Below are 20,985 nucleotides of genomic sequence, written 5' to 3' on the forward strand. Positions count from 1 at the left end.
GAAGGTTGGGTCACCAGAGGTTTGGGCTTACCTGCCAAGGAGGCTGATTTTATTCTACAGCACACAGGGAATCTGAAGAGGGTTTAAGCAGGAGGGGTAACTTGATCAGACTTAGGTTGTGTGGTGCCCACTCTGACTGTGATGCAGAGACAGGGGTGAAGGGGAAGAGAGTAGGGCCAGGAGGCAGGGAGCCCAGTTACAACGGCATGCCAGTAATGCAGAGGAGAGAAGGTGAGGTTAGCACTAATCTAGTGGGGATGGAGAGAAGGCAGACAGATCTGAAAAATATTAGGGCATTAAGACCAACAATAATATGTAATGAGCCCTTAACCAGGTGTCATACCCTTGCAACATACTTGGCATGGTTATTTAGTCCTTACCCATACCCTGTAGCTCTCATGGCGGGGGTAGGGGGACCGGGGGGATGAGCATAGGCAAGATAGGGAGGAAATGGACACCCCTAGGGACTAAAGGACAACCTCCTGACTTCCCTTTGATGAAAATAAAAAAGAAATGGGTGATAATGAGCTGTTGGGCAAAAGAGCTGACAAAGGTACCAAAGAAATACTGGACCTAAATTAGTGGGTCCAGTAACCAGGACGCCCAAATGATGAAGAGATTGGTGGGAGTCTACTGCTTGCTAATTACTTAGGAAATAAACACCCTAATCAAATTTGGTCAACGGTCTGTCAAATGCCTGTGTGCAGCTCGTGCGTGTGTGTGTGTGTGTGTGTGTGTGTGTGCGTGTGTGTGTGTGTGAGAGAGAGAGAGAGAGAGAGAGAGAGAGAGAGAGAGAAACAGACAGAGAAAGGAGAGGAGGGACAGAGGGAGAGGGAGGGAGGGAGAATATTTTCACAGATCCATGCAAGCACAGACATTTGGATGGGAGGACAGAGCTGTGAGTAAGGGAGGGGTCTAGCAATGGGTCTGATCCTCCTTATGAATGATCTTGATGTGGGTGTCACAGGAATGAAATCAACAGATGGCAATAAATTTGTAGGAAATGAAAGAGACAGATTTATTTATTTATTTTTCTTTTTTTTTTTAACCCTTCCCCTGAAAGAGACAGATATAAATCCAGGATCACAGAAAGCCTTCAGCTGCTTCTATGCAAGGATGGCATATGAACATTAAACATTTCTTAAAGGATTAGCTCAATTCTGAAAGATGGAAGCAGGGTCGGGGTGGAGGAGGTTGGCTGTTCTCATGATGGAGCAGAAAGAACCCCAGAGTAATGGGGCGGGCAAGGAGGGGAGTGAAAAGGTCTCCATCTTAAGCTGCACTGGCTTGACAGACAGGGAGTGGGTGGCTGTTTACCTCTCAAGCCTTGGCTATTTTCTTCAGTAATGAGGTGTAAACTAACTTTCCTCTGGGCAAAATCTCCAGCAGCAAAGGGGAGAAAGCACATCGGAAGTGGAGAGTGCACAGGGGGAGAAGAGACCACCATTTTTTCAGCGTAGAAACCCCTGCTCTTTTCTCTGCTGTGGCATCTCACCAGAGGCTTCTCCATGTTCCATTCATCTTTCCATAAGAAAAGCAATCCTTTTTCCAACCCCCCAGCTGCAAAAGAAAGAAGTTTGGGGTTTCTTTGAAAGTCAAAGATGAGGGCCTCCCCAGTGGCGCAGCGGTTGAGCGCTGGGTTGCGAAGCTGCCCACGGCCTCTGCGGCGCCGGTTCGATCCCCGGCTGCTTCCCGGCCACCGGAGGAGGGTCCCACATGGCGCGCAGACCTCTCCTGCCGCCCGCTGCTCCCCTCAGCAGTGTACTTCGCTCCTTCTGCCTGCTCTGCTCCCCGCTCTGGCTCTGGTGAATTCTCTTCTGACTGTACCCAGTGCATGTATAAACAAACAAACAAACAAACAAAGAAAAACATGCCTCTATAAAAAAAAAAAAAAAGTCAAAGATGAGGTGGGTCTGGAGCTGGGGGCAGAGGGGAACATACCACCAACTGCTAACCTGGATTATCATCTCAGAGTCATGCATCAGCTCCCAGTTCCATCTCATACACTGGCCAAGAAGCCTGCCAGAGGCGGATGGGTGTCCTCAAGCTGGGTCGAGCACATTCTCCAAGTGGAGGATGTGCCCTGGGACAAAAAAAGCTAACCCCTGTCTGGCTGATATCTATAGACTCTAGACCAACGACTGCAGGAAGTGCTGTCTCTGCCTCAAGCTCCCTCTTTCCCAAAAGCTTCTTTTCATCAGGTTCATCTTTCAAAGTCACAGGTGTCCCTGGTATAAGGAAATAAGGTAAGATTTCACATTTGGAAATGCTCACCTGTCTCACTTCCCTGCCCAACCTGTCCAAATGGCATAAACCCATCCCCGAGTGCATCTGGCATCCTGCCTTCCTGCGCACCCTGCGGGTTGGTACCAGATGCCATCATGGCATCGGCACTTCACTCATACTTGCAAAGGGAGAGGAGGATTTTCAATGGACAGGCCTGCAGAGTACAGGACGTTCACCTGCTTCCGGGTTGTACAGAGATGGGGGACAGATGAGTCAGCTGTTTCCCCAAATTCCCTCCCAGCTCTGACTTTGAGAGGCCACAAAGCAGGCCTCCCCGGTGGCACAGTGGTTGTGTGCTGGATTACGAAGCTGCCCACAGCCTTTGCAGCGCCGGTTCGATCCCCGGCTGCTCCCAGGCCACCGGAGAAGGGTCCCACATGGCACGCAGACCTCTCCTGCCGCCCGCTGCTCCCCTCAGCAGTGTACTTCAGTCCTTCTGCCTGCTCTGCTCCCCGCTCTGGCTCTGGTGAATTCTCTCACCCTCCCGCGCTTCTGACTGTACCCAGTGCTTATATAAATAAATAAATAAATCTTTAAAAAAAAAAAAAAAAAGCAAGGCCACAAAGCATGATCTTAGCAGAAGTCAGCAAAACATCCAGTCTTAGACCTGAATATTATTCAAGACCAGCAAGTCAGACACATTTTGGGCACCCAACAGAGCATCTACACAAGTTTCCAGGTGAAAGGTGACTGACTCTTTTTCTCAGTTGGTTGCACATCAGCTGATGCTCAAATTCAGAATCTAAGGCTAATAGGACAGTGAAATGGTCAAAACTTGGAGGGTAAGTCAGAAAATAATTTTTCAGTCTTATGCCTCCAGTTCTTGGGCAAGTCACCTAACTTCTGGATATCAGAAGTTAGGATCAGAATTCTTGGTTTCTTCATTTGCAAAAAGAGATACTTGGTCTTCCTTCTCACAGCTACTGTGACCAGCAAAGGACATATCACGAGAAAAAACACTTTGTAGGCCTCTATTACCAAGATGAAGGATGGTTATTATTAACATGGTCTGGAAGGTCCAGGACATTCCCTGAGGAAATTCAGGGGGGTGCTTTAGGTCTTTAGCTCATGGACTGATGTCTCAGTTACTGCCACCACCACCATTTTGTTGAAAAGGCTTTTGACCTCAAAGGCAATTTGTACCTTCTCCATTCAGGGTTTTATGGCATCTGAGACCACAAGCATTGTATTTATTTAGGATCCTGTCTGAGCCACTTTTTCTACCTCTGAATTAAACTTATTGATTATTGGGTCAGGGTGGCACATTAAGCTGATGCTCACATTCAGAACCCAGAAGGCCAGGAGGATGGTAAAGTGAATAGCGGGAAATGAGCCTCAGGGGACAACACACCAACCTCTCACATATGTAGAAATGCCTCCTAAGTGTTAGCATTCATGTCATTTTGGCTTCAGGAGCTAGAGTTATCCTGAGCTTTCTCCTCTGGGAGCTTCCGGTTCTTTGCCTGCCTCCATGTTTAGTGCTCAAGCTTGGTTCACAACTTGGCAATAAAGACCCACAATCTCTCTTTGGAGGTCTCAGCCCAAGCCACCTGGCACACACACAAAGCCACCAGAATTCCTAGGAATTCTGAGCACATCGCCTCATTCCAGGGCTTTCTCTGGGCCTGGCTCTCACCCTCATCAGGTACAGGAGCAGGCAGATCCAGAGGCCATAATCTAAGAGAACCTCATCCCAGGAGGAGCATCAGGAGAGAGCAAAGTGCAGCTGAGTAAGGGGCAAGTGCCTGGGAGCAGGGCAGGAGGGCTGGCTGCGTGTGAAGGGGCTGGCCTAGGGCTTGTGTAGGGTCCCGGCTGACATCTCTCACTGGAACACTGTGCTTTCAGAGAAAAATCAGGCACAATGCCGGATCCTAATGCCCAGATAGGAGGCCTGGGGAAGTTCTCTCATCGCTGCTGCCCATTCAAGGCCAGACCTTCTTGAGACAGACCTAAGGATGAGCATGTTAGAAGCCAGCAGACACTGAGGAAAGTGGCACAATCCTGGTGGAGAAGGGTGAATTAAAAGGCAATTCATGGAGGTCTGCAAGCAGTCTTTACGAGTGGGGGACCTCCTCTCCTCTGGGAAGCCTCCTGACCATGAAGCCCAAGGCTTTTACACACAGTGACAGGTTTCTCCTCATAGTATGAACATTTTTGTAGCAGAGTTCCTGCCTCCTACCAGGTATTCAATAACATTGGTCCATTTAATTATTTTTTTTAAGATTTATTTATTTAATGCATACAAGAACTGGGGTACAGGCCAGAGGTACAGGGGGTGAGAGGATTCACCAGACAGAGTGGGGAGCAGAACAGGCAGACTGACTGAAATACACTGCTGAGGGGAGTAGCAGGAGAGTCAGGAGAGGTCTGCTGTGCCATGTGGGTCACCTTCCTGGCCAGGGATAGAACTCTGTGCAGTAGTGGCTGTGGATAGCTTCATAGTGCTGTGACTTAACCTCTTATGCCACCAGGGAGGCCCTAATTTTTTTTTTTTTCATTGTTGAAAAAATTTTAACAGAAACAGTACCAGCATTGCAGTCAGGCACTGTTTCTAAATACTCCATAAAAGCTTAATTACTTAATCTTCCTAACAACCTTATGAACTAGGTACTTTTATTGCCCCTTTTATGGATGGGGAAGCAGGTACAGAGAAGTTAGTTGATCTGCCTTTAGTCACACTGCAAGGACAATGGTAGTCAGGATTTTAACCTGAAGCGGAGTAGAGGGGGGTCTGTGCTTTTAAACACAGGTTATGCCACCTCCAATCAAAGAGGAGTTAAGGGCAATGGATTTTTGGTGACTTGATGGCTTTGGAAACCCTGTTTTTCTCCACAGTGGATGTATCCTCTTACCGTTAATCTAACACTTCATCTTTAATGCCAACAAAGACGCATCTCCATCTCTGTGGTCCACCCAGGTGGAATGCAAGCTAAGCTGCCAGGTTTCTAGAGAGCTGGTCACAAAAAGAACTCAAATATCTGATGAGATGTTTTTAAAAGCGCTTTTGTTGCTGTTGTTGTTTTCTTGGCTTACAGCTAAATCTTGAAATTGACTTGCAGCTTAGTGGGAGTGCTTACAACAGTTTTGTTATCAGTTGTCCAAATTATTTGCTGTTCCCAGTATTCTCAGTCCCTGCTTGGGCTTGGAGGGAGGTTAATTTTTCTCTTTAGGTGAAGCAGTGATGTGCTATTGGTGGCGCACTAAAATGGGCGATCAGAAGCTTAGGTCTGGAGTCGTTGGAACCCATGTTCTGGCAAGTTACATGATGCTTTAAAAGCCTTAGTTTCTTTCCACAAGAAACAGAAATAATAGGAATTTAAATACATGAAATGTAATCTGTGTGAAATACGTAGCATCTTGTGTTGGTCTTGTGCTTGCCAGAGCCAAATGCCAGTGCAAAAGGAGCCTCAAGGGGGTGAGAGGCAGGAATTGGGGAAGATGGGCAGGGACTTTTGGAGCTAACAGCTTCCCAGTCTCATGCTACAGAGAGATGGCTATGCTCAAGGGGGCCATGACGCTTCTGAGAAAGACCGCTTCCTCTCCACCAGGACATTCTGGCTTGTCAAGACAGACTCAAGGTCCTGAAGTGGGTACAGATAGGTGACAAAAGCTGTAGTCGGGCCTCCCCTGGTGGCGCAGCGGTTGAGCACTAGGCTGCGAAATTGCCCGCAGCCTCTGCAGTGCCGGTTTGATCACCGGCGAGGGTCCCACATGGTGTGCAGACCTCTCCTGCTGCGCCCTTGCCCGCTGCTCCCCTCAGCAGTGTACTTCGGTCCTTCTGCCTGTTCTGTTCCCCGCTCTGGCTCTGGTGAATTCTCTCACCCTCCCGCACTTCTGACTGTACCCAGTGCTTGTATAAATAAATAAATAAATCTTAAAAAAAAAACCCTAAAAAACAAAAGCTGTAGTCATTCAGCTGAGTGGCTTACAGCACTTGAGAGAAAGCAGCCTTGCTGGACTCCCTTGTGCCTGGCCATGGGCCCAAGACCCTCATCTTGTCTGGGCTCCCTCTCCCCCTGCAGTGGCAGAGTGTGGAAAAACTCAGTTCTTCTTATCTGAGGGTCTCTTGCAGACAGGCACCTTGCTTTGAAAGATATTAACTCATACTAGAAAAAGTAGTCACAAAAAGCTCTGTCTCTAGTTGGTACAGAAGACCCAGTAAGCAAATCATAATACAGTAGACTAAATAGCTTGAAAAACCCTATATTACACATTCCTATCAAATCTAGATTGAGCTTACAAAATAAATCGCAGGGGTCAAAAATGCAGAGGAAATGGAAAAACCACAGAGGTAAGCAGGCTGAGCCTCAAATGTAGAAAGCAGTGACTGAAAGCTGTGAGGACAGCCATGAACACACAAGAGGGAAATTTCATAGATCTTCTCAATCACTGATAGAGCCAGCTAATGGAACTTAACGAGAACATCGAACATTTGCAAACACAACTAACAAGCCTGATCTTGAGGATGCAAAAAAGAGCGAATACACATTTGTTTAAAGCATACACATAGGTGACAATCAGAAGTGTTCAGAAGTTGGATGGAATGACCCAGAACTGGGATTTTGAGCTCACAAGGAAGGTGATTTTTCCTGTGGAGCTGGGGGCTAGGGAGTTCCATCCCAGTCTTGTCACGGGTCATGCATGTATCGAAATGTTGACAGACAGGATGACATCACAGAGGAAACCACACACTTGAGACTGGGAGATGACTGTAGATTGAGGTGTTAACAGCTCAGGACTTGAATGCTAACTGTAAGCTGGTCTGTGCTCTTGAACTGTTTAGCCCTTGACCTGTCCCAATGAGGACAGTCTGAACACCCGCCTATCTCTTTCTCTCTAGTACTCTGCTTCCCTTTAAGTGCTTCTAATAGAATCTGTTTTCATTATCTTTGCTATTCTGGAATGGCATGAAAATAATCTCAAGATGCTTTTCCTTTTCATGAATAGTCATAAACACTACAGAGTAATTCTAGTTTCTAATCCTGATGTCCAGATATTTCAGGAATACCAGATGCAGAGGGCAAACCTTGAATAAGCCTCTCAGCATCCAAACAGGGAGGCAGAAGGAACACCTAAAGATGCCTGTGTTCTGATCTGAAAGCATCTCTCCTCTCCTCGGCCCTGTGGTGGAAGATGGTCCAATTGTGGAGGTACCTGAGTCCAACATTTCTGGTAAAAACTGCACAGACCGTGGTCTATGTATATGGAGAGGAAACCACCTTAAGCTCTGAGCTTTCACAGACAGTCCACGAGGGCTGTGCCAAAGCGTCCCTGCTTCAAGTGCTACCACTGTCCAACTGTTTGACAAAAGAGAATTGGTGGCTTAATGGAAAGGGAACTATGTATGGTTCCTGAGGTTAAAGGTGGACAGACAGGGTTTCCACAGAACCTTTATCAAGCAGACAAATGCTACATCACCCCTCCCACTAACATTGCCGTTCCTATGGGAGAAAGGCCCATTAGCACAAAGTCTACACAGTGACCCCTCAGTCAACCTTCCTCCAAGCCCAGCTCTTGGTTGATTATACAACAGTTCCATCCATGAAAGGCTTTTTGACAGTGATTAAGTAGTCACACAGGTACCCAGACGGTACAGATGCTCTGTGGGATTCCGGGTCTGAAAGACAACCTCTCGGACACTGAGAGAAAACCTAGGTCATGGCCTGTGCAGGGCAATGCCCACCTTGGCCACAGAGGGGCCTTGGTACTCCTGGCTCTCACTCTTCTTTCTGCCTCAGGGCTCTCTGAGCTGGGTCACCCAACTGAGGGCGGCCATCTGAGGGGGCCTGTCAGCAGAGAAGCCTCCAGAGGGAGGTTCTTCTCCAATGCGGGGTAGGGGTAATGAGTGGAGGGGGGCTAAGAGAGATCTATCGGCCTTGCCTGGCCGCCCTGGCTCACACTCAGCTGGGCAGGACAAAGGGCAGGAACAGGCTGACCATGGCTTGCACTGGTCCTGCCATACTCCTCCTGTCCTCTTACCCACATCTTAGAGTTTTTGCTCTTGACACCAGGCTTTCTGATGGCAGCTTAGAGAATGAGGCTAACAAACATGTTCTTATACTTCCTTCTTAGCCCCTCCCAGATGCACTGTGAATGGATCCAGTGGCCCTCAATCAATGCTTGTTGAACCAATCTCCTTCTCCCTTTCTCTCTGTGTCCACTGGGAATGTTCTTACTTGTGTTTCAGCTTCCTCACCGGAACTCTAATTTGGGTGGCTCCCTAAGTCATAAGCCAGTTTGTTTTTAGATCATCCATAGTTTTGGAAGCCCTGAGCAGGCTGGAGGCTTTGAGGAGGAGTGGCCTGGGGGCTCCCGGGACAGACAATGCTGCTCTCCCACCTGGTGGGAGGTGAGCTGACAGGGAGAACCCTGGAGCCCAGAGGCCTGGGGGCAGGCACCTGACTAAGGCCCAAGAGCTTCAGTGACTGACAAGAAGAAGTGGAGGGTTGGAAATCAGGAGCAGAGAAGCTGAGACAGACACAGAGATGGCGCGAGCAGGAGAGGGGGACATGGTGGAGAAGAAGTTTCCCAAATAACCAGAGTCAGGTGGTGGGCTGACAAGACAGCTCAGGGAATCCTGAGAATTACAGGACTTGAAAAGACCAGGCCAGTGGAACAATGGAGAGGGGCTCAAGCAGGCCCGAAGATGCCGCCTCCTCCTCCAGGGAGGGCAGAAGGTGGGTGCCCAGTGCCAGCTTTGAGAGAGAGGGCCAAGGCTGGAACATGACTGAATAAGGGAACAACAGACCACTGACACAAGTCAAGCTTCCACAGTCCTCATGAGAGGTGACCTGGTGCACAGCCTGTGGTTGGCCAAGTAGGCAGAGGTGATAGCTGCTGGGAGGCACATGCAGCCCCCTCTGCACCCCCTTAGATCCCAAGCAGGGCAAAGCAAGTATGTGCAGATCTCGACCATGCTGGTACCTATCTCTGTCCCTTCCTCACCCACCCTTTGTAAGCAGACACAGCATGATTAGATCATGCCCCGATATGAAAATGCCACAAATTAATAGAAAATAAAAGGGGAAAATGGAGAAAAATCCAGCTAGAAGCCACAACAGAAAGTCTCCAGGCTGCTAGGATCTCCCTTTCAGACTTCCCCCATCTGTTCCACTCCACAGGGGCCTCCCAGCTGAGCCCTGCTGTCGGGAGGGCCCCTGGCCCCCCTCACAATCTGTCATCTTTGACACCACTTGGATCCTATTTCTCCCGGGGCTGCCATGAAGCCACCTTGCCTGCACGTGGGAAGGGGGCCAGGGCGCTTGTGTGGCATCAGCACTGGGCTAAGCTGGGGGGTGGTGAAGGGTGGAGGAACTTGACTCTGGGTGTTGGGCATCCAGGCTGAATTCCAATCTCTCCACTCATCCCTCCTCCCTCGCGCTGTCCTCTCATTTCCTGCCATCTGGGTTGGGTGTCTCTGGGGAGACCCTCTCTTGCTTGCTAATCACTGCCTATGGACACTGGGAATAGGCTGGTCTCTCTTCTCCTGCAACTGCACAGCCAAGCCCTGGATGGGCCGCGTTCCTCCTCTTGTGCTATGGAGGGCCCGGCTCTTCCTGCTCTCTCTCTGGACCTGGTGAAGGGCCCTGGAGACCTGGATCCTCAGCAAACAGGGTTAGGAGGGGGTAGATGTGGAGAAAAGCAGGAGAAGACACCTGATTACTGCTTACAGGTAGGGGTACCCCCTGTATGGACCCACGACGTGAGCCACTCCCTATCGGGACCTAGTGCTTCCAGTGGGACTCCATAGTTGCAACACTGGCTTTGCAGCTGGGAGGGCCTGGGTGAGTGTCCTGCCTCTGCCACTGCTACCTGCTGTGCCACTGGCCCTCTCTGGGCTCCAGCGCTGCCATTTGTCAAATGAGCAGTTGGGCTGGATGACTTCCTGCACTTCCTGACACTCCCTGACACTCAAGAATAATTCTTATATTTTCCAGATTAAAAAGCATTTCTCTGCTCTTTAATCTAGACTCTGCTGCTGGGAGCAGTCACTTGTGAAATCACAGAGGATAAAGAGTGTTGGTTTGGGTGCTGGGATGGTCCCGAGTCTGACCCCAAGACCTTGGTCTCATTAGCACCAAGTCCTCACCAGCTGAGCAAACCAGTTGGGAGGTGGGAAGCTGGCTATTTCCACTTTGTTTAAAGCTTTTACTCCCTCCTCCTCCATGCCCCCCCGCCCCGTCCCCAAAGGCAAGCACTCATGCAATTATCTTGGACACTCTGTCTTTCTTTCCTCATTCATTCACGCTATCATTTATTGATTCATCCAGCCCTCTAAAAGGCAGTGTAACAGAAAACAATGGAATTCTGGTTTCTGATCCTGACTCTGTCACCTATTAGCTGGGTAGTGGTAGGCAAGTTACCCAGCTTCTGTAGGCCTTGTTTCATCCACTGTAATGTGGAGCAAGTAATGGTACCCACTTCAGACAGTGCCTATGAAGCATTCAGCAGATAGATTTGAAATGTTCTACAAATGGTCGTTGTGATGATCACTGAGCTGACACAGACAATAAGCAAGACCTGCTCTTTCCTTAGAGTGTGGTGTGTCCCACAAAAGACAGGCTCTGTGGTTATGGAGGCCAAGAAGATACCTTCCAACGGGAGTTTGGAGTTTAGTCTTTTGGGGGTATACATCCCTTCTTTCCTTCAAAAAAAAAAAAAGTAAAAATTTAAGCAAATATATGAGTCATTTCAAGTGTGGGACTTTGGAATGGAGGCTCTGCTGGGGGCTTTCAGTAAACAGCTGAAAGATGATGACACAGGTTCTCAGAATGAGCAGATCTGGATCCCTGTCAAGCTCTCCCTCTTCCTTCCCACATATCCAGGTCCCAACCCCTCCCCTCAACCCCCAGACCTAGAGCAAAGCAACATGGAATGTGCCTGTTTCTGGCAGCTCTGGCCTTGCCAAAGCCCATTCCTGCCACCACTTGTGCTCAGAGACCTGACCCCCTTGGCCTGCCCGCCCCTTCAGGGCACTGCAGAGCCTGCTGACAAGATGCTGACTTATTACTTCCCATTAGCCAGACCTCTGACAGCCTCCATGCACCCTGGCCTGACACAGGCCCACAAGCTGGCTTGGAAAGGTCAGACCCCATGAGAAGAAGCCAGTCAGAGGCTTTCCCAGGCAGGCCTGTCACAGCAACCTCGCCAAAGTGCCATCAGATGTTACAAAACCTTATTTATTTTGTTGTGATCTGACAGCTTTTGTTGAATGCATTCCAGGCTCTCCTACCTACCCTTCCCTGTCTTCAGAGGTCACAAATGATGGCCCCAAAGTATCCTCTGAGGATGACCTCTCCCTCCCCTACTCGGGTCCCTGGCTGGCTGATCCTGCACTTGGCACAGGAGGGCACTAGGGCAGGAGTGTGGAGGCCTGGGCACCAGGCCAGGTTCCGCCATCGCCTGCCAGGGTGACCTTGAGCATGCTGTCTAATCTCTCTGGACCTCAGTTTGCTTATTTAAAATGGGAACAGGGCCTCCCTGGTGGCGCAAGGGGTTAAGACACAACCTATGAAGCTGTCCGCAGCCACTGCACGAGTTAGATCCCTGGCCAGGGAGCTACTCTTATGGCTCAGCAGACCTCTCCTGTCTCACCCGCTGCTCCCCTCAGCAGTATATTTCAGTCCATCTGCCTGTTGTGCTCCCCACTCTGTCTCTGGTGAATTCTCTCACCCCCTGCACCTCTGGCCTGTACCCCAGCTCTTGATTGCATAAATAAATCTTTAAAATAAAATAAAATGGAAACAAAGAGGGTTCTAAATAGTTCATGATTATTGCGAGGCTAATTATGTGAGGTGCCCTTTTAAAGAGACAAAGTCATGAAAGAGACCCATTAAATAACGGTAATAACAATAAAATCATTAAATAATTTTAGACATAAATTATTTCAGGTGTTGGGCCCATCTGTCTACACAGGCTGGAAGTTCCACAACCTGCTTGACCCTGAACAGCATGGTTCACAGGCTCCACCACTACCCTGGCCTCTAGTCCTGGTGCCCACTGCTCGTCACCTCAGGGCCCCGCAGGCAGTCCCTGTGCGGAGGCAGCTAAGTCTGGTGGCAGGCCTCCTGCCCAGGGGTGGGAAGTGGCCAGGGTCCTGGATGCTATGCCCAAAGACCAAAACTCCAAGCAGATGTGGGAGGGTGATTTCTGGGTAGGGTGAGGGAGAGCCACCACCCAACTCATAACATGAGTGGAAAACAGCTCCAACTCACAAATGAAGCATTCTCCTCACCCGTGACCCTGAGTGGGGCTTGGAGGAACATCTGAGGGACAGGCACCTGCTCCAGAGTGAGCACACTTGTCTGCCCAGGGAAGCCACAGGGCCACAATCTGTCTGTCCTGTGAGGGTGATCCAGGTCTCCCTGAGTAGTAACAGTCACTCTCTAGCAGAATACAGGTAACCTGGTAACCTGGGCATGGCATTACAGTTTAGTGAGTCCTTTCAGCTCTCATCTCCTTCGATTTGTGGCTCCCAGAGAAAGAGACAGGCCAGGTCTCCTTAGTGCCCACTCACACGCATGCTAACCTGACAGTTGTTAGGCTCAACCCAGGTGACACTGTGCCTCTGCACAGACAGGCCGGACAAGGGGTAAGAAGTCATTCCCAGCTCAATCCCTCCAGGGGTGAATGGCCTCAGGCAAGCCCTCTGGCCTTCTGAGCCTGTTTCTTCCTCAGAAAGTGAGATGCATGAGACCATCCAGCTCACAGAACTGTGGGACAGCTCAGACCAGACTGGAGCACTGGGCAAGAGTCTGCATTTCCCAACTTAAGTGCCAGCTTTCTTTGTGAACCTGGCACATGAAGCATCTGCAGGTCTAGTCCCAAAGACAGCATTTGCCTCTCCTTCCTTGGGGAAGGTCCCTGACACCCTGCAATTGCCCACACTCCCAGCTCACCTGTCTCTGCTTCACCACTTCCATCTCCTCCATGCAGCTGTATTTTAGCACGCCAGGGGACGTGGGCCACATTTCTGTTCAATTCTCCATTTAATTCTTCCCTTCTCCTATCCTAATCATTTTTCTTTTCCCCTGTTGCTCTCACCTCCCCAACTCCTAGAGTTGCACTTTATATCCAGTGAGCTTAATACTTCACTGATAAAACCAGCTAATCCCCTGCTGCTCCTCTTTGGCAGAGATCTAGCAGATTAGAGGCAAAGGGTTAGGCCATCTCCCCTTCAAGGGCACTAAGGACTTTCATAAGGGAATTGGATCCCTCTTTCCCATCTGATGCTCCAGACTGGGGATTCCAGTGTTTCTAGTTCTAGTTACCACCAGATCTCAAGAAACTTAACTGGGGGGCCTCTCCTGGTGGCGCAGCAGTTGAGTGCTGGGTAGTGAAGCTGCCCGCAGCCTCTGCAGCGCCAGTTCGATCCCTGGCCCCCAGCGAGGGTCCCACATGGCGCGACAGACCTCTCCTGCCGCGCCCGCTGCTCCCCTCCGCAGTGTATTTCATCATTCTGCCTGTTCTGTTCCCTGCTCTGACTCTGGTGAATTCTCTCACCCTCCCATGCTTCTGACTGTACCCAGTGCTTGTATAAATAATCTTTAAAAAAAACCAAAAAACTTAACTGGGGTTGTAATGGGAATGCAATCAGGTGTTGGCACCAGTGGCATGGAGACACATCTGGCTCCTGGACTGATGGCCAAGCCGACCCTTAAGAGCAAAATGCTTGAAGGAAGCATCTCTCTTGACCAGTGAGGGTCACTCAGAGCCTTGCTGCGTGTGCGGGCAGCATGCCTGGGAACAGAGTGGAAGTGAGCTTTAGGGTAATGACCCTACCAGGGAAGGCACTTAAGCAAATGTGGCCAATGCATCATGTCCACAGTCCTGGGACAGGTGATGGAGGTTCAGAGTGTGATGACAAGGTTTCTATGTCATGTCTCTTTGGGCAGCAGAGTGCCACTCTATGGCTGGTGACGAGAGTGAGGCTTCAGACACTGCAGGGAAGCAGAGGAAGTGACAGACATAGCCCTGAGCTGGGAGCAGTTGATGCAGTAGGGCAAGGTGAAAAAAAGTGATAAAAAGCATAGCAAGTTAAACTGTTTATCTGTTATGCAATTGCTGGGGTGTCCAGTGTTGCAGTGATTTGTGAGATTTGCTTTAGGTTTCAAATGAAAAGCTAATTTTGAAGAAAGAAAATGATTTGTTGAAGAGGACACAGAGTATTTGAGGTCAGAAAAATGGCCCATTTATTTATCAAGTAGTTATTGAACATCTGCTAGGGGCCAAGCACTGCTGACAGAGAATGAAATGGATATAATATATGATTTCATGGAGTTATAGTCTAGCAGGCCGGTCAGATGTTATACAAACATGCTATTATAATCTGACTATATGTAATAAGTTATTAAAGAGAACAGAAGAACCCTAATTTAACTATGAAATCAGGGTGCGCTCTCTGAGGCAGTAACAGCTGAGAGTCCTCAATGAAGAACAGGAATTAGCTAGAAAAGGGCAGGCAAGCAGAGCATTTCAGACAGCCGCCCATGGAAAAGTTTTGAATTGGGATGAAGTTGGTTCCTTTGAAGAAATGGAAATGGGCTGACAAGGCTTAAGACAGAAAATCAGAGAGTGAGAAGAGATCTTGAAATTTTATCTCAATTGCAATGAGAAGTCGTTAAAGGGTTTAAGCTGGAACATAACAGCATTTATATTTTTAAAAATATCACTGTGGCTTCTGATGGAGAACAAACCAGAGGGAGGGCAGAATGGAGGGGTAAGTGGTTAGAAAGCCTCTATTGGAGCAGGTGATAGCTGATGGGGTCAGATCTGAGAAGGCAGGATGGACATGGGGGGCCGGGGGGGGTTGAACTGCAGGTCTCTACTGGAGATGGGTCAGTAGGATTTGATGAAGGACTGGATGTGTGAGGATGACACATAGACGGTCCAGCTCAAGCAACTCAGGGACCAGAGGTGTCATTTGTTAAGGATGGGGGAGAATGGCAGAGGTACAGATTTGGGTGGGAGTTATAGTGGAGGTCAGGTGTTCCAGTTTGGATACATTAAGCTAGAAGTGTCTTTCTAAGTGGAAGTGGAAATTGTGTGTCCACATGAACATACCTAAACTGCAGGTGACTACGGATCACCTTGGAATAGATGAAATCATCCAGGGAGAGTAGAGAATGAGAAACGTCCCACTGAACTGTAATTTGGGGTAAAAGAGAAATAGTAGAATAGCATAAGTGCTTTAAAAGATAGGAGTGATTCAAGATGAAGAAACCTGTCAACAATGTGGAATATTGCGTGAAAAGGTGTCTCTCAAATGTGTGTGTTGGATATGGCAACACAGAAATCACAAATGAGATGAGCAAGAACAGTTTTGAAGTAGATAGAAACCAGCGTGGATTGAACTGAGCAGACAGCAGAGATGGTTCTGGAGGGTCAAATCCTCCACAACGCTGGCTCTGAAGGAGGAAGAGGGAGAGCGTGGAGCCTGCTTCTAAAGCAGACGAGGGTGACCTCCTAATGTGTTATGCAGGCCAAGGTGCTCCATATTGGCAGCTGAAATGGTTTCCAAACCACCAAGCCCGGGCTCACCAGAGTCACCGTAGAGCTTTAGAAGAATACGCATGTGGGTTCAGAGACTGGTAGGACCCGCAGGTGTTGCTCCCTCTCCCTGTGACTCCAGCTTCACCTCATCCATCCACAGCATGCAAGCCCCATTCCTTGCTCAAACCTCACTCAGGAAACCTCTTGGCTGTTGTACTCTGGTATTTACAACTGTTTCATCATAAAGGTCTCATGCCAAAAAGCTCCCGCATGCCCAAGAGGGATAAAGAAAGTATAAAGAGCCTCCTGACAATGTCTGGTGAGGAAGACCTGACTTCAATCCTGTCTTTTCCAGATCACAAGTGCTAGGCCTTCCCACCAGCCTACAATTCGGACCTCATCTCCCACTGATCTCCTATATGAAAGCTCCACTCCAGGTGACCTCTGCCTCCTTAGAAGACCTTGTATTTCCCTACCTCCATTCATTTACTGGTTTTCCCCTTCAGAATTAGTTCCTCCTCCTTGCCTAGTTGAATCTCATCCATCCCTGGTGTCCAGCATGAGTCCTTACAGTTCTAGAGAACCCTGCATGACTCCACCACTTTCTCAGCATTTCTCCCATATTGCTGGGGCGTGCTGGCTTTCTCAGCATATTTCTCACCCCCAAAGAGGAACAGTGAAGCTGCTGCTTATTCTTTTGTCCTTGCTGACACCTGTGCAATGGAAGCCCTTGGTAAATATTTGTTTATTGATGGGTTCATTGAGAAAAACCTGTGGACCTTTCTCCCTGAAGGATGAAGCTTTGCAGCAATCTTATTAGGGATGCATTAGCAGGGTTCTCTGTGGCCAAAGGAGAAATAAATAGGTACCCAATTCACCAACCTGATTTCTACAGGATCCCTTGAGGAAGTTCCAAGTCATTTGAGTTCAAGTTCAAATTAAGCTCTGGCCACCATGATCTACTTCAAATACTCCTTTAGACACTAACCCCTTCTTGGAAATGTTGAAAATTTAAAGCACAAAAGCACATGTTTTCTTTCAAGCCTCTGGGTAGAGGTTTCTTGTCACTTGAAGTGGTAGGTTTCCTCTGGCAAAGTCTCTTTTAAAATGTTGAAAAGGCAGCTTTCTCACCTATGCCCTATGCTCAAATCATGCTTCATATAACAAGGGCATCGTACAGGAGTGAAAATTCATCCTGCAGTGTTCTTTCCACTCAAGGTACTGGATAAACTAAAGAACTGAAAGTAACTTTCACGCAACAGGAGTTTCCCTTAAAAAGTTGACACTCACCAAGTTTTCAAGGCATAAACATTTTGTGGAAATTGGTTCAATCAAATCTGGGATCCAAAATGCCCTTAAACATAGAACAATTATAGCAACCATGAACAGACAAGTAAACTGTGGACATGGATCTATAACAATAAGATTTATGATTACTTAGGGGCTATTTTGCTCTCCCATATCAACCATGCTGAAACCAAGAATCTTAAAATAGTGAAAGAGGCAATTTAAAGGCAAAACTTTTTTCTAAATCCCAAAGACAAGAATTAGCAAGGAAGGATCCGGGAACAGGTGTCCCCCCAGTGCCAGCACCAATTTACACCCATTCAAGTTGGTTCTATACACTCCTATAGATTTAAGGAAGTTCAACCAGCATGTCTGATTATAGCTCAACTCAGGTTCTCTGGAGGTTGAATATATTTTCTTTTTTGGAAAGAATTATTCAGTTATTTGCTTTTGATTTCCTGATTTACTGGAGAGGTGAGGCAACAGAGAGCCCTAGCTATGCCGTCTCAGGAAATGTGAGACTGTTTCTTCTGTCTCTCCTGGCCTCCTTTACAGAAGCGCAGGCTGCAATTACTGCCCCCCAGCAAGGCTGTACACTGCCATCAGAGCCAGGCCAGGGAGACAAAAGCCCTCTCTGGGGCTTTCTCTAACTTAGTTGGAAATCATAGGTTTCTAAACAAACATCCTGGGTTCAAATATAATCATTCTTTGAAGGGTGTGTCTGTTTTGAAATGGTGTGATTCACCCAAAATAATTCACCCACTTCTCACATCCAGCCACCGTCCAATAAGATAAAACAGTGTGCAGAGGCTAGAGGACACCAGACTTTCAAGTCCTCACTAAGAATGAACTGGCTCTCTAGGACTGTGCTTTTATGCCTAAAAAGTTCAAACTCTTGGGGAGGGGGGTTGGGGGGGGCGGGCTGGGAGAGGAAACACAACGCCCTGTCAAAATTCTTTTTAGCACCTATGACTAGTGCTAACTACTAGCTCTCAGAGTGTAATAAAAAGGCTTCAAACTGCTGCTAAAAAGATGGCTTGACCTTTTAAATTGGAAACTCCCCCACCCCATAGCCATATTCAATAGACGAAAGCTGGGCGTTCTAGAGTTTTAGATTAATAAATGAAATGAGGTTGAATTTTCCAGAAAAGGGTTTCCCTACAGGCTGCAGGCTAATTAAGGGGGGGGGGGGTTTCCAGACCTATATAATAACCTCAAGGTAGAATGCAGGCCCCAAACATTTTAGCCACTGCAGCTGCCAACTACTGAGTGTCTACTTCTAAAAAGAGGCTGGGAAGGAGTTAAGAAAATTTAGTAAATAAAAAGTCCTGGACGCGGAGCGACTGCCCGCAGCCTGCAGTTCCGGCCCCGGCTGTCGGCCCCTGGCGGCCGAGAAGTCGCCACGATCCGGGGGTTTGCACCACAGCCGCTAAGGCCGGCGCGCACCGAGCGGTGCTGCTGAAAGAAGTTGGAGAGCTCCCAGCTCGCCGACTGGATTCGGAGGTGGGCGTTCGGGAATCCCTCCCAGTGCCGCGATTAGTAAAGTTTTGGAGTAAGTAAAGACCCTAGAAAGACAGGACACCCACACATTCCTTGATCGTACGACACACACCGCGCTGCCCTGCCAGAGGCCACTAGCACTGGACCATGAGCCCTGCCCTGTTCCGTCGGGCTGCGCCCTGCTCCCCACCATGCCCGAGGGCCTGGAGTCAGAGGCGGTTCAGCTAGGTCGGTGGTTCCCAATGAAAAAGCTCCCAGGCTTTCTGGTCTGGGGGGATAAAGTCTCAAATTCAAAATAAGAGGGGCCGAGGGCAGAACCACCAAGTCCCGCCCGGACAGCCAGGACCTTCTCCTTCAAGCCCGCTCCGGTTTCTCCAAAGGACGCACGGCACAGCCCATGCGCCCCGCGCGCTCCACCCCGCTCCTCTGTCTACACGTTCCCCTAAACTCTTCCTGGGAAGCCCACCAAGCACAGGCGGCGCCCCGAAACTCCCAGGGCTCTCGCCAGCCACCTCCCCCTCCGACTCTCCAAGCCTCCTGGTCGCGTTCTGCCCGCCCGCACCGTCCTCCCCGCGTTTATGGAAAGTGAGAAGCAAACCACGAGAAAATGCTTCGCGAGGAGCCTCCCTACACCCGCCCAGTCACTGAAACAAAAGGGTAGGGAGGAGGGAGGTAGAAGAGGGGGCGGGAGGAAGGTTTAGAAAGAGGATGGGGAGAGCGGTAAGAAGGCGCTGGGAGGAGGGTCGGGGTGGGGAGACGAGAAGGGGACCCCGCTCCCGCGCCGCGCCGCCGGGTGCTTACATGCCCAGGTCGCTGTAGGTGTTGAAGAACTCCATCTGGTTGCACGCCTGGATCCAGCCCACCACCCAGGTCTCGTGGCGGGGGATGGGGGGCATGACCACGCGGGCCGAGGCTTTGAAGTACGGGGTCTTGTAGCGCAGGACGATGGGCGAGGTCTCCTCGATGCGCGTGGGGCACTGGTCGATGGTGGCGCACACATCGTACACCACGATGTTCTCCCGCCGGATCCGCGCCTTGCAGGTGATGCTTTGGATACAGCCCATCCTGCCTCCCGGCGCCGGCGCGGCGAGGCGTGGGGCAGCGCGGGGGGCCGCGCGGGCAGCCGGGGGTGCCCGTCACACAGGCATGGCGCCGCGCCGCGCGCTCCGGGTCCGGCTCAGCTCGCGCCTCGGAGGCTGGAGCCGCCAGCACCGGGCATCCTCCGGGGAAGCCCCCTCCTCGCGCCGCCGCGCGGGGTCCCGGCCGCCCCGCCGCCGCCCGCGCGCCCCCGCCCACGCCCGCCCCCTCTCTCCGGCAGGGCGCGCGGAGCGTGCGCTCCTAGGAGGCGGCGGGCGCCCCCGCCGGCTCCGGCGACCGCGCGGAGGGCAGGGAGGGGAGCGGCGCGGCGAGGAGTGGTGCCCACCTCGGTCCGGAGCCCCCCGCCCCTCGCCGGAGAGGAGGCGGCCGCGGCGCCGGCGGCGGCATGGAGCCGGAGGCCGGCGGCGGCGGCTGCGCCCGGTCTGTGTGCCTCCGCGGCGGCAGCAGCAGGAGCCGCCGCCGCTGCATGAACCTCTGCACCGCGCTGCCCCCCGCGCGCGGCGCACCAGAGGCGGGCGAGCGGCCCGGGCGGCGGCGGCGGCGACCCGCGCTCCCGCGCCCCCGCGCCCCGCCCCGCGGCGGCCCCGCTGCGCTCTTCCGGCCGGCTGGGGCCTGGGGGGGCCCGGGGGGCCGGGGGCGGCGGGCGCGCCGGAGGGCCGCACGCTCTGGGCAGCCCGGGCCGGGCTCCGCGGAGGAAGCTGGCGGTGCGCCAGGAGTTTTGTCCCTCTTCGGCTGCCGTCCGCGTGGGGGGGCGGCGGAGCTGGGTGGGGATGTTTAAAGGGCCGCGGGCGCTGGGGTGGGGCCCGACACGTGGGCAGGCGGGGCGGGGCTGCGGGAGGTGGCGCCCCGCGGTGGGCGTGGGGCACGTGGGGATCGGGCTCTGGGGGGCGAGGGTGGGATGGGTGAGGTAGGGGTGGGATGGGTGAGGTAGGGGTGGGGAGGGAAGGGAAGCGAAGGGAAGGGCAGGGCGGGGCGTGCGTGGTCCAGAGCTGGGGGGCGGGGGCGCTTAGGGGGGCGCGGCCCAGTGGAGGTTTAGAGCTGGAGGGTTAGGGGAACAGCTGCAGCTGAGATCAGCCCCTTGTTTATAATGCTGTCATCAGATTGCAGTCAGGGTTGAGCTCCCCCAGTAGGGTAAGGTGAAGAAGGGTGAGGTCTGGGTACAGATGCTTTTGTCATTCTCAGACTTTGCTCTGGAAGCTTTTCTTTCCACCACTGTGTGTAGTGAGGTAGCCAGAGAATCTCTCTTTGCCTGGACACAAAGTCACCCAAATGCCAAGAGTTGTGGTTGACGCTCCAGTGCAGCTATTATTCTGTTCAGCTTTT

At 50.9% G+C, this 20,985-nt stretch overlaps 1 protein-coding gene across 1 annotated transcript in view; it reads right to left on the bottom strand.

Annotated features, from left to right (window-relative positions):
* Positions 1-19,628, bottom strand: part of FAM78B (family with sequence similarity 78 member B) — a gene marked incomplete at both ends in the record, with an annotated part of 68,871 nt that extends 49,243 nt beyond the window's left edge. Inside the window, one exon of the mRNA XM_084251309.1 lies at positions 19,366-19,628. Within this exon, the coding sequence (XP_084107435.1) occupies positions 19,366-19,628 (263 nt within the window). The remainder of the gene's footprint in view (positions 1-19,365) is intronic.
* Between the last annotated feature and the right edge of the window lie 1,357 nt (positions 19,629-20,985).

This window comes from Talpa europaea (genome assembly GCF_964194135.1).
Source record: "Talpa europaea genome assembly, chromosome: 12".
NCBI classification, from domain to species: Eukaryota; Metazoa; Chordata; class Mammalia; order Eulipotyphla; family Talpidae; genus Talpa; species Talpa europaea.